The 15,309-nt window shown below is 46.1% G+C and overlaps 1 protein-coding gene across 1 annotated transcript in view; it reads left to right on the plus strand.

Annotated features, from left to right (window-relative positions):
* Window positions 1-2,369: 2,369 nt before the first annotated feature.
* Window positions 2,370-15,309, plus strand: part of LOC135417946 (uncharacterized) — a 31,220-nt gene continuing 18,280 nt past the window's right edge. The window contains exons 1-2 of the mRNA XM_064662673.1: window positions 2,370-2,623; window positions 12,083-12,936. Of these exons, the coding sequence (XP_064518743.1) occupies window positions 2,578-2,623; window positions 12,083-12,936 (900 nt within the window). The 5' untranslated portion in view covers window positions 2,370-2,577. The remainder of the gene's footprint in view (window positions 2,624-12,082; window positions 12,937-15,309) is intronic.

Below are 15,309 nucleotides of genomic sequence, written 5' to 3' on the forward strand. Positions count from 1 at the left end.
TAATACAAGAATAAAATGGTAAAATCTCCCTCCAGGTAGATGCTTTTACACTGGAATAAAAGTTCAAAGCATGCTAATGCTTTTTCCCGATTTAGTGCTAAGCTATTCAAGTGTAAAACATTTTGATGCTAATACAGCAAATAAATCTGAGTTGAAAAAATACAAAAACCACAGTTATGCTACTAAAACTTTTTAAGTGTAGACAAAAATAACCATGTACAACAACTAACAACAACTTTGCTACTGTCCCATATTTTGTCAACACAGGGCATTTCCAATTTAATTATCAGTTTCATACACACAAACACTCCCTCTTGTGAGAATACCTGGAGCATTAAAATCTTGTGCTCATTGCCAGCCATTTTCATTCCATATTTGCCCTAGCCCAGGGCTAGAGCACTTGTCTTGTGCACATTCTAAGGGATGTTTTATTCTTGTTCAAAAGCTTACTGTCAGTGGATTCTTTTATTTATTATATTTGGTAACACAGTAATTTCTGTTGGCCTCAAGCATTTGTTGAACACAAGGGGGTAAACTGAGCTTAGAAACAGCCAGCTTGAGACTCTCCTTAGAAATCTAGATTTCTGACAGCATAAAACATTTTGCTTACTACAAATTATATACATTTCAGAGTACTTTGGGTTGCAGTTATTTACAGACCTCAGCATTGTAGCTTTTTTCCTTCTCCAAAATAGTTACTATAAAAAAAAAAGTTTCTGGGTAATATAGGAGTGTGATGTGCTCAGCAGTGTACAAAACAATGCAGCAAGAGGGCGGAAAGAATGGAGATGAAATGGTATATGGGCAGCAGAGCTGAAGGTGAGAGAGTAATGCTTGGTCTCCAGAATTCCTTTGGCTGCTAACAATGCTACTGAATTCATGCTAAGGCATCTGTAAACTACTCTGCTGCTGCTCTAATAATTTAAGTCTACCCACTGAAGCTGAGATGGTGAGCCTGGGCTGGTTGCACGTGTAGAACATGGTAGCACGTCTCACACCAAGCACACAGCACTAACCACAGTCCTGCACACCTCCCTGGCCTGGGACTGTCTCACTGCAGGAAACAGGGACCTCCTTCCCCAAGGGAACCTATAGCTTTCCTTCTCACCAGCCCAAAGAGTGTGGAAAACCCGCTTCTGTCCACACAAAAAAACACACTCTTTGGTTTCTCAGAAAAACATGAGCAGGCACTGGATGCACAGTGAGTGCCTGGACTGTTGCAAGAAAATCAGACGCAGCCCACAAAAACTCTATCCCACTGTAGTGGGAGGCAAGGGGGGAGCAATATAAAGAATCTCTCAGCCTGGGGAGGAAGGATGCCCTTTGTTGGATGACACAAGTTTGGGAACAATTAATAAAGCATGTGGTGGAGAAAAGGGGCCAATTAAACACCCTGTCTTCAGATTGTAACTGGTGCTAATCTGCAAACTCTAGTGACTGCTACAACAAAAAGTCAATTTACTTTACTTGATACCTGTCCTGAGATGAGTGTTGCAGAGTTACAGGAGGACCTGCACCTGCAGAGCAAGCGGGCAACTGGACTGATCTCCCCCCGCCTCACTTTCTCATGGTATTTGTAGCACCACTGCCCCTCTGTGATCTCTTTGGGGCCACTGATCCTATGGACAGTTGAAGTCCACAGAATTAGGCCGGTTTAACCGGTGGAGCAGGACATTTTCTCCTGAGAGTGCTTGTGTCAGCAGAAGTCTGGATGGGAGAGTAATGCAGGGACTGGTGCTCTCTTAGCAAGCAGAGACCCCAAATAGGTTATGGAGCTGCTGGTTGTAGGGAACTTGTACTGCTTAAACCTAGCCTAGGAGTAATTTCCTACATGTTTCCCAAGGCAGCACTCCAGGTGGCTCAACCATGCCCAGGGCATCCCAGAACTCTTCATGCCTGGCTTGCATATTCCCAGTTCACTCCAGTGGGGTGACACCACAAACCTGCCCGTGAGATTTTGCACCCACGACAGTCCTTCCGCTTCCTCCTCACCCTTCTTACCTATAGCCTGCAGCCCCAGCGACAACCAAGGCACTTTTGCATTATGAACAAATAACGTGTGATTTAAATAGAGAACAAGAAAAAACCTGAAAAGAAAACAAAACAAAAACAAAACACCAAACCCATTTTACTCTCTCCTCCCCACCCAAAACATTCCAGCCTTCCCTGCCACTAGAGAGGGGAGTTGTTTATTGACATTATGCAAGTACTGAAATATTTTTCTTTTTCTTCTCTCACGTCCTTTTTTTCCCTCTCTCCCCCCCCCCTCCTCTGGGGGTTGCAAAGGTAGTTCAAACCCCTCCAGTCATCTCGGCTTATCAGGCGCAGGAGATGCATTCCTCTGGGCTGCTCCCTTTATAAGTCACTGCTGGCCGGGCGCCCGCCCGCCCTCCGCTCCGCAGCCTCCGCGCCGGCAGCACTGCCCGCTCCGCGCTGCCCCCGCTGCCCGGCCATGCCCTAAGCCCGGTGCCCGGTCCCGCTCGCCCGCCGAGGGACGCGCAAAGCTCGGGGACAGCCGGCAGCGATGGCACCCCCGTCCCCGTGCCCCGCCCGCCCCTGAGGGCGGCTGCTGCCGGGATGTTCAGCTGGCACCGGAGCTTCACCCTGGGAGCGCCCTGGAGAGGTGAGTCCTCCGCCCTCCCCGGGGCCCCCGCGGCTGCCAACACCTCCCCAAAGCCGCTTCTCCGCCACCCCCTTCCTTCCCCTCAGCGGCCGCGCAGACGGTACTTAGGGCAAGCCCATCCCGGCCCGCCCGGCTCCTGGGCCCCGCCGGCCGGGCACGGCGCCGCGGCCGCCCCGTCCCCATGCTGCGCTCCCTGCTCTCCGGCTGCCTCTGTCCCCACGCAGGTGAGTCTGCCATGAGCGCGTCCCCTCCCGCTTCAGCCTCCGGCCCCTCCGCTCCTGCCCCGGGGCCGGCGGGGACGAGGATCGCGCTTCAGGAACCGGTTTGATTTCCCTCTTTAAATGGGTTTATTTCGCCTTGGTAAGCGCGGCAAAGCTTGGGAGAGAGGAGCAGGGGAGGCGGGAGCGCTGTGGCTCCGAGCGCCGTGCTGTCCAGGGACCGGCACCCATCGGAGCGCTGGGCACACGCTGCCCCCGCACCGCGCGGGTCGGGGCTGCCCTGCGCCCGTCACTGCGCGGGCAGCGGACATCGGATCGCTTTCTAGGCTGGTACATCCCCGTGCAGCAGATAGATAATTCTATCGCGGGTTCGAAATGTTCTACGTGCTCCCTCCTGTTCTGTGCAGAGGACGTGACCCTGGCAGGGAAGGCAGCTATGGTTCTGCAGCTGATCACTTTGTAACTTTTTAAGACTGTTGTGAAAGCAAATTATGTGGTCTCAGTATGTCTTTTTCAGGCGTAACGGGTCCAATGTATTTTATTCCTTAGCCAGAGCTACAGGCTTTGAGATCACAAGCCCCAGGTAGCAGAATTCTTTTAACACCCCTGTTCACCCCTCAGCTTGCCTTGTGTCAGCTGTAAACGAGACCAGCAGCTTCTATCCCATTAGCATCACTGCACTGGGTTGGTTTGCTTGGCATGGAGGTGGCTCCAGTGTTTGCCAGAGTCTAAATGTAGCCTGCTGCACAGCAGCAGGATGGTAAAGATGTTGCAAAACACTGTCTTTGCCTCCTGGAGTCCTGACTTCCCATCTTTATGCCAAAAAAGATCTATCTCCTTGGACTGCTGCAGCACAGGCAGTTCCCACAGAGTCACCAGAGGCACCACGTCCATGGGCATCCACTCAGGTACTCAAGGCTTGGATTGTGCTCCCTAATCACCTCAGCTAGAAGGAGGCACCAAATATTATATATATATCCTGGTTTGGACCCCGTCTCTACTAAGAAAGAACCAAGAATGCTCTTTCTTGCAAGCTTTGTGGCAGGGACTTAAAAAAGTTTTATCTCCAGCTGCAGCCTAAGATAGAAAACTTAAACCAAACAAAACTTTTTTTTAAGTGGCAGCTCAGTAAGAGGGATATAGGCTGGATTTTGCCCCCCCCCTCCCCCCAAGGGGGCTATTAGAGCAGAAGTGTCAGTGTGGCAGGAGCTTCTGTACCTGCGAGTTCAGTTCACTGCAGTTACAGAATCACTCTGCATCACCACCACCTCATCATTTCCCCAAGGTCCTTTTGTGGCCTCAGCATGAGCAACAAACCCCAAAACCGTCACTGCTCTCATTGCAACCATAAAAGATTTCAGACATGCAAGAGTATGGTTACACCTGTCCATCGCTACCTTGTTTGAGCAGAAGCAGTTCTCCAGGGTTTTGCCTAAGGACAGCAATGACTGCACATGAAGAATGGGTTAACAGTGACCTTTCCAATACAATTCATGGGTTCCTCTGGCTTCAGTTGAAGCACTGGTGTCTAAATGGCCTTGGTCTCTGGGGCTATTGAACAGTTGTTTATCCAAGCTTATTATAGGCAATAAAACCTGAATTACTACATACCTGTCATCCCCAGGGGACACGTTCCATCCTTGCAAAGGGCCTCCTGTCTCCCAGTTCATTTATGGTTGAATAATCCTCCATGATATGAGGCAGCCTGCAGATCAGATGAACATGGAAAAGATCTCCTAAATTAGACAGTCTTTGCTAATTTGTGGTATATTTGTTTCCATTGTTTTCATTTTCTGGTCAGACACATCTGTGACCTGTGTGCTAAACAATCTTTTGCTGTTATACAGGGCTACTCCTGAAAACACTGTTTTATTTAGTTAATGTTTTGAACCTTTCTCCTGAAGGAGCACATGGGAATTTCCAAGGAGAAGGATTTTAGTGACAGCTGTCATCTCCCTGACAAAATCTCACAAATAAGCACCATAGGTGACTGTGAGAGCTGAACCTACCCCCAACACCAGGAGTGGTTACATTGCAGAGTGGAGAGGACTTGGGCACTGATCCTTGTGCACTGAAATTATCCTTGTCCCAGTTTTCCCACTGGGCCATATATCATATATAAATATTAATATATATATAACACATATATATAATATATAAAGAAATAAGTTGCAGGGTAAATGCAGTAATGAGTGGGACAGGCTCTTCAGCTGGCACTATGCACAGGGTCAGGTGTTGGTCTAAAAACTGAACACTGACAGCCTACACAAATAACTGATAAGCCAGGTGGTCTGTGGGGACCTGCTGTGCCCTGGGACTTTCTAACAGAGGTCACTAATCTATCAGACCTGTCTTTAGGTTTCAAAAACTTCACAGGTCACTTGGAATGAATAGAAGCAAGCTGTAAAAGTGTCAAGTGGCCTCTCCACTTGGAAATCCATTTCCTCTTTAGTTCACCCAACTGTATCAATCAGTAAACAATCAATCTCCTTCTCATTCCTCCTCAAATGCTTGCAAAGAGCTATAATTATCTCCTCCTCTTCTAAAACATATGTACTAAAGTCTTGAATGCCTCCTCAGTCAGAGTCCTTGAACCGTGTTATCTTTCTCTCAGCATCTACTTTATATGGATTTATCATTACCAGCTGCAGCTGTGGGGACCTATAAAATTTCTGGTCATATTTTATTACCAAACTAGGATCCAAAGGAACTTCACACACTTAACTAACAGTGAGACTAGAGACCACCTTGGAGCCGAAAGATCCAAAAAAATTGTGCTTTTTCCAAGGACTATCTAAAATCTCAGCTTTGTCATAACTATGCCTTTGCATTCAAATTTCAAACAAATCAAATTGTGTATGTACTCTCATGAAATCCACGTGCATTTCAGTTTCCTGGTTGGATAAACTGAAATTTCAAGAATTTGGTCTATGGTGCAAATATTCATTTACCACATGGGAGTGTGTTCTTCTGCAAATGTGAATTTTCCAGTCGCAGTTCTGGTTGGGGAAAAAAAAAAAACCCTTCACAAGTTTCTGCTGTTGTAGATAGAAGTTGTAACGGGTGCACTGAAGACACAAGACCTTCTGATAAGCTCTTCTTAGAAATTCTTAGGCTCATGATTGCCCTAATTGTTAAGGAGAAGCCTTTGCTCAGACTGGGCAGCCCAAGATCCAGCAGCATACTCAGCATGCTTTGCTTGAAAGGCATTGGGAAGGCAGATTGCAGACCCTTAGTGCCAAGCAGCACCCCTGCCATTGCCGGGACTGGGATCAGGTCTTCAACAGTTCATTAAAGCACCAGGTGGTTGAGGAGATCCCCAGCCCATGGAAATACACGGCAAAGGTCTGTAGAGATAGATTTTCTTCCCAGAGCGTCGATTGGTAGTAATTGCTCATTTTTTTAGGGTGGGAATTTCTTTCGTTTGTTGGATTGTTGTGTTTGGGTTTAGTTTTTTGGCAGCGTAAGAGTAATCCAGTTCCTGTGAGTACTGAGGTCCTGTCTATGCAGTGCCTCTCCGTGCCCACAGGGCTATGCAAGGGACAGCCCTTGCCCAGCCGGGAAAGTAACACAGCTCCCTCAGGCACTGTGTGGGGGCCGCTGGTGCTGAGGAGGTGCCAGCACGCCCCAGCACCCAGCCCCACCCCTCAGCACATATGGGGGAAGAGTCAGCAGCAAAAAATGCCTATTGTTTCAGAAAGGAAGTGACCCCTTTTCTCTTAAATGCTGGGAAATTGAGACCTCATCATTGGTGAGAAAAAAAAAAAAATCACCTCTTCGAAGTTAAAGGGAAATACCACCTGAGCTGTACTGCCAGCAGCGTTAGAGAATGTGGCACAGTGACAGAACTAAAGGGAGACTTTTTGTAAAGGAAGGAAGGAAAATGAGGGAATGCAAGGACTTAATGGGAGAGGCAGCCTTCCATTTCTAGGTCATGAGTTTGACTCCAGCTCACCAGTCACTGCTACCTAATGATTTTTCAAAAGCCGACAATCATCTCTAGTCTGTTACTTGAAGGCCACAGGCTCATCACAGAACCAGTCTTGCATGGCACAGGGTTTTAAGCTGGAGCCAGAGAGGAGTTGCTAGGCAGGCTGTGTGCGTTCTCTATGGGATGATGAAAAACCTTTTCTGGGGCTTTGCATGTGCATCTTACTCCTGTACTGAGGGCTAAGCAGATTGGTAGGAGTGCTGGGGTTTGACTTTGGTCTTCCTTTGCAAGGCAGCTATGCAAAGTCCCTCTACTCTAACAACCCATGTCATTGGGGATGCCCTTTATTTTTGGTGCTCTGCTCCTGTGGCACAGTACAGTTGGAAAGTACTGGCCATATGAACTGCAATGTAGAGGGTGTTGCATGTCTTGTGGCAGACAGTAGTAGAGGGAGGAATAGATTCTCTGAGTATCTTTGGACTGTTCACCCTGCATAACTCTGCCAGCACCACCCACCGTGGATGGGTTTACTGTGTACACAGACCTTGCATCAGCTCTGGGGACAGGCAGAAGGCTGCCATGGCTCTAAAGCTGCTCCAGCAGCAGATGAAGACAAGGAAAGCTTTGGTTCCAGTTGTGCCAGTCACTGTGCACATGTTTAACAGAGATCCTCCTCTGCCAAGTAACTTACAAATGAAGATGATCATTTTGAGAAGACAGGTGGGCAGAGATTGGAAGGGAGGAGAGCAGCAAAGGGCAGTGCTGTATAGTATAGCTCTTTACTGCCACTAGGAGCACTCATCCCACTGCCAGCCTGGCCTCTTCCCATCCAGCAGTTAGCCAGATACATCAGAAGACCATGTGTTATGATACTTAAGTCAGTGCATCAGAGGCCAAGGACCCTCTCAGGGATGTAGCTTAACAAGGCTTGCACTGAAGAAAATGCCAGTGAAACACAGCTTTGAGACACAGGCATAGATGCAAAAAAGAAAAGAAAAAAAAATCAGACATGAGTTCCAGTGGTTTGGAGCATGGGGATTTGGATACAGACTTTAGATTGGTTTACTAGAAAGATGGGAGCTTTTGCAGGAATTGGGCCTGAGCAGGACTGGAAACACACAGGAGTTTTGCCTGAGCAGTTGTTCATCTCTTGCATGCAAGTTACTTGGGATAAAGAAAATGCTTGAAAGCAATTTTGTTTAGATATTCACCCTCTTTCTCCTGGTCAGAAATCTCTGTATTAATGCATGAGGTTGAGCTGTGGCAGCTGCTAGTTATTATGCAACTGGAAAAATATACTTGGACTTAAAACTCCAAAAAAGGGAAGCCTTGGGACAGGAGCTGATGGGAGGGTATTCACCTTTGAAAGACTTAAGTTTCCCTGTTAGGCTATGCTAACTGCCAGCAGAGAAATATCCTAGAAAACGATCTGAAAACGATTCAAAGCAAAGTTCTACAGGCTTAACTGGGACACATCCATTCCTTTTACTCCCAAATAATGACCTTCAGCTAATAGCTACTTCAGTGTTACCACCTTCCCATGAGTTGGGAAGCAATATTATTCTCCAGCTGTACAGGCACAGGAAACCCAGCAACTTTCCCAAGGTTATACATAATCAGTCACCGTCAGTTACAGCATATATTTCAATCCAGGGAACCCTGTTTATCTCTAGAGTGATTACAGAGCCGTATAATCCTTTGAGAGGGCTACTAGGCAAGTAGCACAAGCTACCCTGAGACAAAGTTTGGCCTGGGCATGCATGCTGAGATGCTTGAGGAAGCTATACTTATTCTGAAACATGCACACAAAACTCCATTCCTTCCCTGGCTGCCATACCAGTGTACCAGCCAACTGCCTAAAAGCTGCAGTGTTTGATACCTTACCCCCACCCCAGAGGGGTGTGGAAAACCAGTCCAGGGCAAAAGAAACAAAAAACAACAACAACAAAAAAATCTTGGCTGAATTCCCAGGAGCAGCAGTGTCAAACCTGGCTGGCCTCCAGCGCAATTAAATACATCTTACCATCGTTAATGCCATTGTTCAGCTCTCTGAAGTTCTTCACACCTCCTTTCAGAAGTCTCTGAGCAGGATTGTAACCATACCCCTACAGCATGCTCCCTCCGTGCCAGGCAGAAGTTCATCTCCCTTGCTTGCTTTGCTTAGGGCCCCTAACAAAGCACTTACAAGCCAAATCCTCAGCCAAAAGTAGCTAGCTAACACAGTTCTGTTAAGGGCCCTGGAAATTAGTAAATTTATAGCAGCTGAGGTTCTGGCTCACTTTTTTTTTTTTTTTTTGTAATTGCACAGATGAGCTTTATTTGCACCATTCTGGTGTTTGTTAGCGATATGCTTGAAAGAACTGAGCACTTTTGTATGCCTCTTTCAAGATATGTAGCAGAAAAAATCTGCTTGTTGGAAGCCCCATGGTTTAGATTCCATAACTCAATTAACAGAGAGGAAGAAAAGAGACTGCTCTGTCAGTGAGGTGCAACAAGAATAACTTGAGTTTCAGGTCACTGCCTTAATCATGGGAGATCTCTGCTGTAGCACAGATGACCTCACTGACCATGGGAAAGTATCATTGAATGAATGAGGATGAGGTGCCTAAGCGTGTTGCAAAATCCTGCCATCCTTTGCCTCTATTCTGCTCTTGTGGTAGGGGGATGATAACATTTTGCATCATCACAAAGGGTTGGGAGGATAAATAAGAAATACTCAAGACTGGGGTTAACAGGATATGACAGTGCTGAGATCAATGGTTTGCAGTCTAGAACAGATAAACAAGAAGTTTTTGTGAAACCATGTGATGTTGCTAGTGACCACAGTAGGGGGAGAGCAAAGGACTTTGTTGTTGGCATCAAGGCAATCCTCACACAGAGAGTCAGAGATTTCATCTCATCTTCTATTTTTTTTCTACTGCAGCCAAACTTTTTGGTGCACGTTGCAGTTTTTGTAGTCATAAAAGATATGAATTAAAGTGTCTGACATCTCCTTCTGTAAGTAGCAAGACCTCATTTTAACATGCTGCTTCCTGATTTCAGACAAAGAAATGTTTGTGTAGGCCAGAGCAAAACCAGTTAAGCAAGAAGAAAAAGGGGCAGATTGAAAGAAGTAAGAGAATCCAGCATGGCATGATTAATAAGTGAAGGCAATCAGTCTGTGGGAAGGAACTACTATTGCATATAGTAATTCCTGGTAAGAGTGACACTTCTATGGTTTGTTCTTAAAAGTAAGTGGAGGAATGCAGCTGCTCTCCTCCTGACTCTCAGTGGTTTTGTTGGCCAGCTGGGGTGGTGATGCCATCAGAAGAGCCTGTAAGCCTTGTATTTTTTCATGCAGATACACACTTTGCTTCTTACTGCCAAGAGATGTTTGCAGCTGAGCAGGTAGATCCTCTTCACTTCAAATCAGAAGTGACTCAGCTCTACCTCCTTCCAAGACCTGGCACTCAGCTCTCTCTTACAGCTGGTGTTTTGCTGTGTGTGAAGCTGCAAACCAGCCATCCTATTCTTTGTCCTCAGTTCAGGGTCCCTCATGCTTATCCAAAAATTGGAAGAATGACAACACAGCCCGGCACAGGCAGCTCCTGATGAACTTCCCTGAGCATTTCTGTGGGCAATGTCTTTTTCTTGTCCCTCACCACAGCAATGTACTGGTGTTGTATTGCTGAGGTCTGGCACTGACTGTCCCAAATGTGACTCTTTGCACTGGAAAGATGTCTGTGAATCCTGCTAAGAGAGGCAGTGCAATTCTATATATGATAAACAAGATCTTATATAAGGTGTTGTAAGCACTGTGTGCCCAAGTGCCACAAAAAAGCCCATCAGATGGGATTATTTATCACTCACTGCCCTTTATGAAAATCCAGTGTAAAATATTAAATCTGTGGGTGTCTATGAACAGCAAAGGGCATGTTTCAGTGGCATCCCAGGAAATTCAAAAGATCAAATAAAAGGAAATTTAAATACAGTAGAAAATGTCCATGTACTAGTTAGCTTGGCCTTAATGAGTAAAAGTCTGCCTTGTCTGTGTATATTGCAGAAAGTGAGCTGGAGGAGGGAAGGCTGGAAAACGGGTTATTTCTGAAACAGGGATTTTTCTGGGTTACTATGAAGGAGAGCTGCACAGCAGAACTTTCCCTGCTCCACACTGGTGGTGTGGATCCAAGGCACAGTTACATTACTGGGAGCGAGTTTGTGAAGCTGCTGCTGGTTTGATTCAGGCAAAAAGAAAGGAAAGAGGAGGGGGGAATGATAGGAAATGAAGTAGGAAGTAAGATATCCAGGAAAGTGTATGCACTGTAGCCCTCTGAGGTGCTCTGGGTTAGGCACTAGTAAGGGAAAAGATACCAGAGAAACTGAAGTTTTGTACTGCAGTAATTCCTGGTTCCAAATCCACAATCAGATGGATTTGGAACTGAGATTTGCAGTTTGCTAAAGGGTAGATGCAGAACTTTCCCACTGGCTCTCATACCATTGTGATCCAGAAGTCTACACTATGAAATATTATATTAATAAAAAGCTGTAAGAAAACCTGGGGCAGATCTTCATCTCCTGAAGATCAGCTTTTCATCTAGAGACTGTTCTACCAGGTTACTGTGTAAAATAATTGTGATTTGAAAACAAAGTCTTCTTTGTCTTTGTGCAAAAAGCTCTTGAACAAAGCTGCCCCCATCTCCTTACTCTTTACAAATAGGTAAAGAGTAATAGTAATTTTATTTAAAGAAATTACTTCATAGCTAAAACCATTCAGGGAGTGAAAAAGATTTACAGTGCCTCATTTGCTTTTCTTATCAGGACTTGCTTTTTGTCACCTGTATGTGTGCAGAGAATACTGCAGAGATTACCAAACAGTTTGCAAATTGCTTATTGCAACCCCAAATTCACTTAAGCCTGTGGACAGATTTTGTTTTACTCTTTTTTCTGCTAGTTCAGAATACATTTAAATCAGAGAAAATATTTAGCCTTAAATTAATATCTATCATGCTGAAGGAACATGTACTTCTCTGCATCTATATGCAGGTAATCACTAAAAAGTCATCTGGCTACCTGTGTTGTTTTCTACCTATCTACTAAATTAGAACTCTGTGTGCACTTAAGTCCCCCTAAAGGACTCTGGGGCTATGAAACACAACACTTTTGTTGTAGCAAAGCTTACAAGAAAACTTCATATAGCTCAAGAAAAACAAATTAGGGCTGTCCCCTTCTATCACCTTAGTATAGGCAGTTATACGTTCCACATTCCTCAGGGGATGCATTAGAGACTGAGTTTTGTTGCCTTCTGTGACCTTCTGCTTGTTTTCTTTTAAGCAGGTAAGAAGAGCCCACCTGCTGAGGACAAAGTTGTGTTGACACACATGAAGATATTGAGCAATGAAGGAATTCAAAACCCAGGGTTAATCCCAGAGGCTCCAGCTGACACAGCCTGTACAGAAGAGTCCCATCTTCCCGGTGCCAGCCTCCCACCAGACTGCTTGGAAAATCCAAATGCAGCAGCCGCACCGGCAGATCCAAACTGTGCAGATGGCCCGGCAAGCACTGACTACGTACCCACCCTGCCGGACCTCAGCGCCTTCGAGTCCAAGTGCCGGCTTCATAGATTCTCCAAATTTGAATCTGAGGACTCAGGGGTTGAATTGCCAAGTGGGGCTAATTCTCCATCGACACCGACTGGCTCAGAGAAGAGCTTTGTGCTTCACAGCAGAGACTCATTTTGTGACTCGGGTGTGCTTAGCACCTCTTCTTCTCCAGAAATTGACCATCAGCTAATGAGAACATGTAAAGAACATGCCAGAAAAGTCAGCCTCCAAGATCCAGAGAGCAAAAACCAAGATGATTACTACACCCAGGAGGCAGATGCTGTGCAGGGTCCTACAGCTTCCCTTGAAGACTTCAGCGTCCCTCAGGAAGAAAATCCTGATGAACATTTTGACCAGAGTGACAAGCAGTTTCCAGAAAAGGAACCTACCCCAGAGATGGACCTTTCCAGGGAAAGCACTCTTTCCACCCCAGGTCCCATAGAAGAGCCAAAGACAATTGCTGACAATTTCCCAGAGAATTTTGGCAGCGTGCAAGACCTTCAGATCCATGAACATCCGCTGAAGAAGTACCCCACAAGTGACAGTCTGAATGAATACATGGATGAATGCTGTAGACTGAGTGAGGTAAGAAGCACCTAAACTGAATATTAGATCTAGGCCTGTCCAAACACCCCAGTCAGGGTTCAAGTCCTGTTTGTCACAAACTAGGACACATCTGAGTGAGTTTAGAATACCTGCCCCGAAACTGTTGTAAGCCATAAATAATGGTAATTGATTTTTAAGATGGCTTTTCATAGCAGTAAAATTCTGAAGTAATTCATAAATATCAGGTCTCGGTAAGGATGACAAATGGCTCTTAGAGATGTGATGTTTCAAAAAGCCCCAGAGTAGAGGATGGACTTGGTTCTGGTCTCAAAATGAAGATTGTGAACTTAGTCATCATCCCTGGGAACAGCTGGACTGCTGTTGGGACACTGAAATTTGGACAGAACTTGTCTAAGGGATATTTCATTTCTCTCCAGGCCTGTTGTGTCCTGTTGAGCCAGCTCTCCCAAATAATATATGAGCAGGGAGCTAATGCACAAATTCAGATCTTTGCAGGGCTGGAGCTGGAGATGCCATTTTAACTCACGAGCACAGCTGTGATGGACCAAACTGCAAAGACATAATTTCAGCAGGTTGTCCCATTCCATAGTTCCTCTATTCCCTATTGCTGAGGACACTGTGCCACTGATGGGAGAATAAAAAGCTCTTCTGTGCACCTTCTCCCATAGCAGATGCTGGCAAGCACTAACCCCAGTGCTTTGCCTGAAGGCTCATGCTGCTGAAGTGGTGACAGGTCCCTGCCTTGTCTGCCCACTGCAGTGGATTCCAGGAACCAGCATCAAACTGTGCATAGTGGGGATTTCTTTTTAGGGCATTCATTGCAGTAATAGCGATGAATTGGAATGGGAGATGGGTGGGAGGAAGCCAAGTAGCAAGTGATGTGTGCTGTGCATACAATTTAACCATGACCTCTCTGCCCCAGCCATGAACTGTCAGGCGCTGGACTTCCTCTCCAGCATGCCAAACCCTCTCAAGCAGCAAGAAAGGTCAGAGATGTCCCATCTCTGTTAACATTGCATATCAAGGCGGTACAAGCAACACACAATCCATCTGAGCAGTCTCTTCCTCCCCAGAGCTGTCTCACACATGGCAGAAGACAGATGTCTATTTCTCACAGATCCCAAACAGTCAGCGATCTGTTCGTTTGGCAGAGTTCAAGAAAGGATCAGAGCAGCAGAGTCTGACCATAAGGAGACTTCATGAAAAGTTACCTAAATTCTCTGTTGCACTCTGGAGGGTTTGCAGCCAGATTAGTCTTGTCTGACAGCTCTTTATGCCTGTGAAATTCTTTTAAATACTTTGTGAAATGGAGTCTCAGTTTCCCAAAGCAGAGCATTTAAATAAACACGAGAATAAATTAGAAAGAAGCTGAAGAGGAAATGAAGCTCTTGGTGGCTTATCTCCCCTCCTTTTTAATATCCTCACTGGCTGAGTGCTAAAGCTCTGTGCCCCAGAGCACTTTTCTGTCTTTGTTTTTTGAGCTGTATAAATACAGCTGTGACCTAGATGCTAAGGAAGTTTGCCCCTTTTCACAGAGCACCTCCAGGCTGCTGTATCTCAAGAGCAGCACTCTTCAAACTGCTGGGATGCCAGGTAGCACCCAGGCTGACTTGGACAAGAAATGCCCACCGGCTGCTGCACAGCCCTGTGGCTGGTGCTGCTCTGTGTGCCTCAGAGCATCAGGACAGCCTCTTGCAGCTGCAGAGCCTTCTGCCCTCACCAAATCTGCACAAGGCTGACCTGCCTTTACTGTCATATAACAGAGGTGGGACACAGTGAGACTTGCTCAGAAGCAATGTCCAGATGATCATCTGTCCGTGCAGCTGATGAATCCATCTTGGTTCATCCCAGCTGAGGCTCTGCTTCAGGCATACTCTGTGGTTTTCACATTTGCCTGTAACCTGTCCCAAGACACAACATGGTACTTAGAAGCCAATCTCTTCTATGGCCTGATGTCTTCTGAGGGACTCAGATACCTCTAGAAATGCAATCAGTGTTGTCTGAAAGAAAGCAGGCCAGTACAGGGTATGCCTGCCCTGCTTGGCAAGAACGTGGCAAACCAAATTGCTCTATCAAATCAATTCCTGCTGCAATAATGTTGATAGACATGCAAGAGTGCTTACACTGGCTTATATTTAATGCTAAGTGACAGCATTATTTAATTATAGGTGACAGCAACTTCCTCAGTTCTGTTGCTTGTTTTGGGAATAGAGCTTTTATGTGAGAGGAGAACAGTTGAGTTTCCCTAGCCCAGCTGGCTGTGGCAATGCCAACAGCACTGCACTTACCAGCTCACCACAGCCGAGCAAGGATTCAGTCTCTGGATGAGGTTGCCCCTTGATGTCCTCCTGACCTCCCTCACTGCTGAGGCCTCTTCCAAGAGAACAGGAA

This window comes from Pseudopipra pipra, chromosome 8 (genome assembly GCF_036250125.1).
Source record: "Pseudopipra pipra isolate bDixPip1 chromosome 8, bDixPip1.hap1, whole genome shotgun sequence".
In the NCBI taxonomy this organism is placed as follows: Eukaryota; Metazoa; Chordata; class Aves; order Passeriformes; family Pipridae; genus Pseudopipra; species Pseudopipra pipra.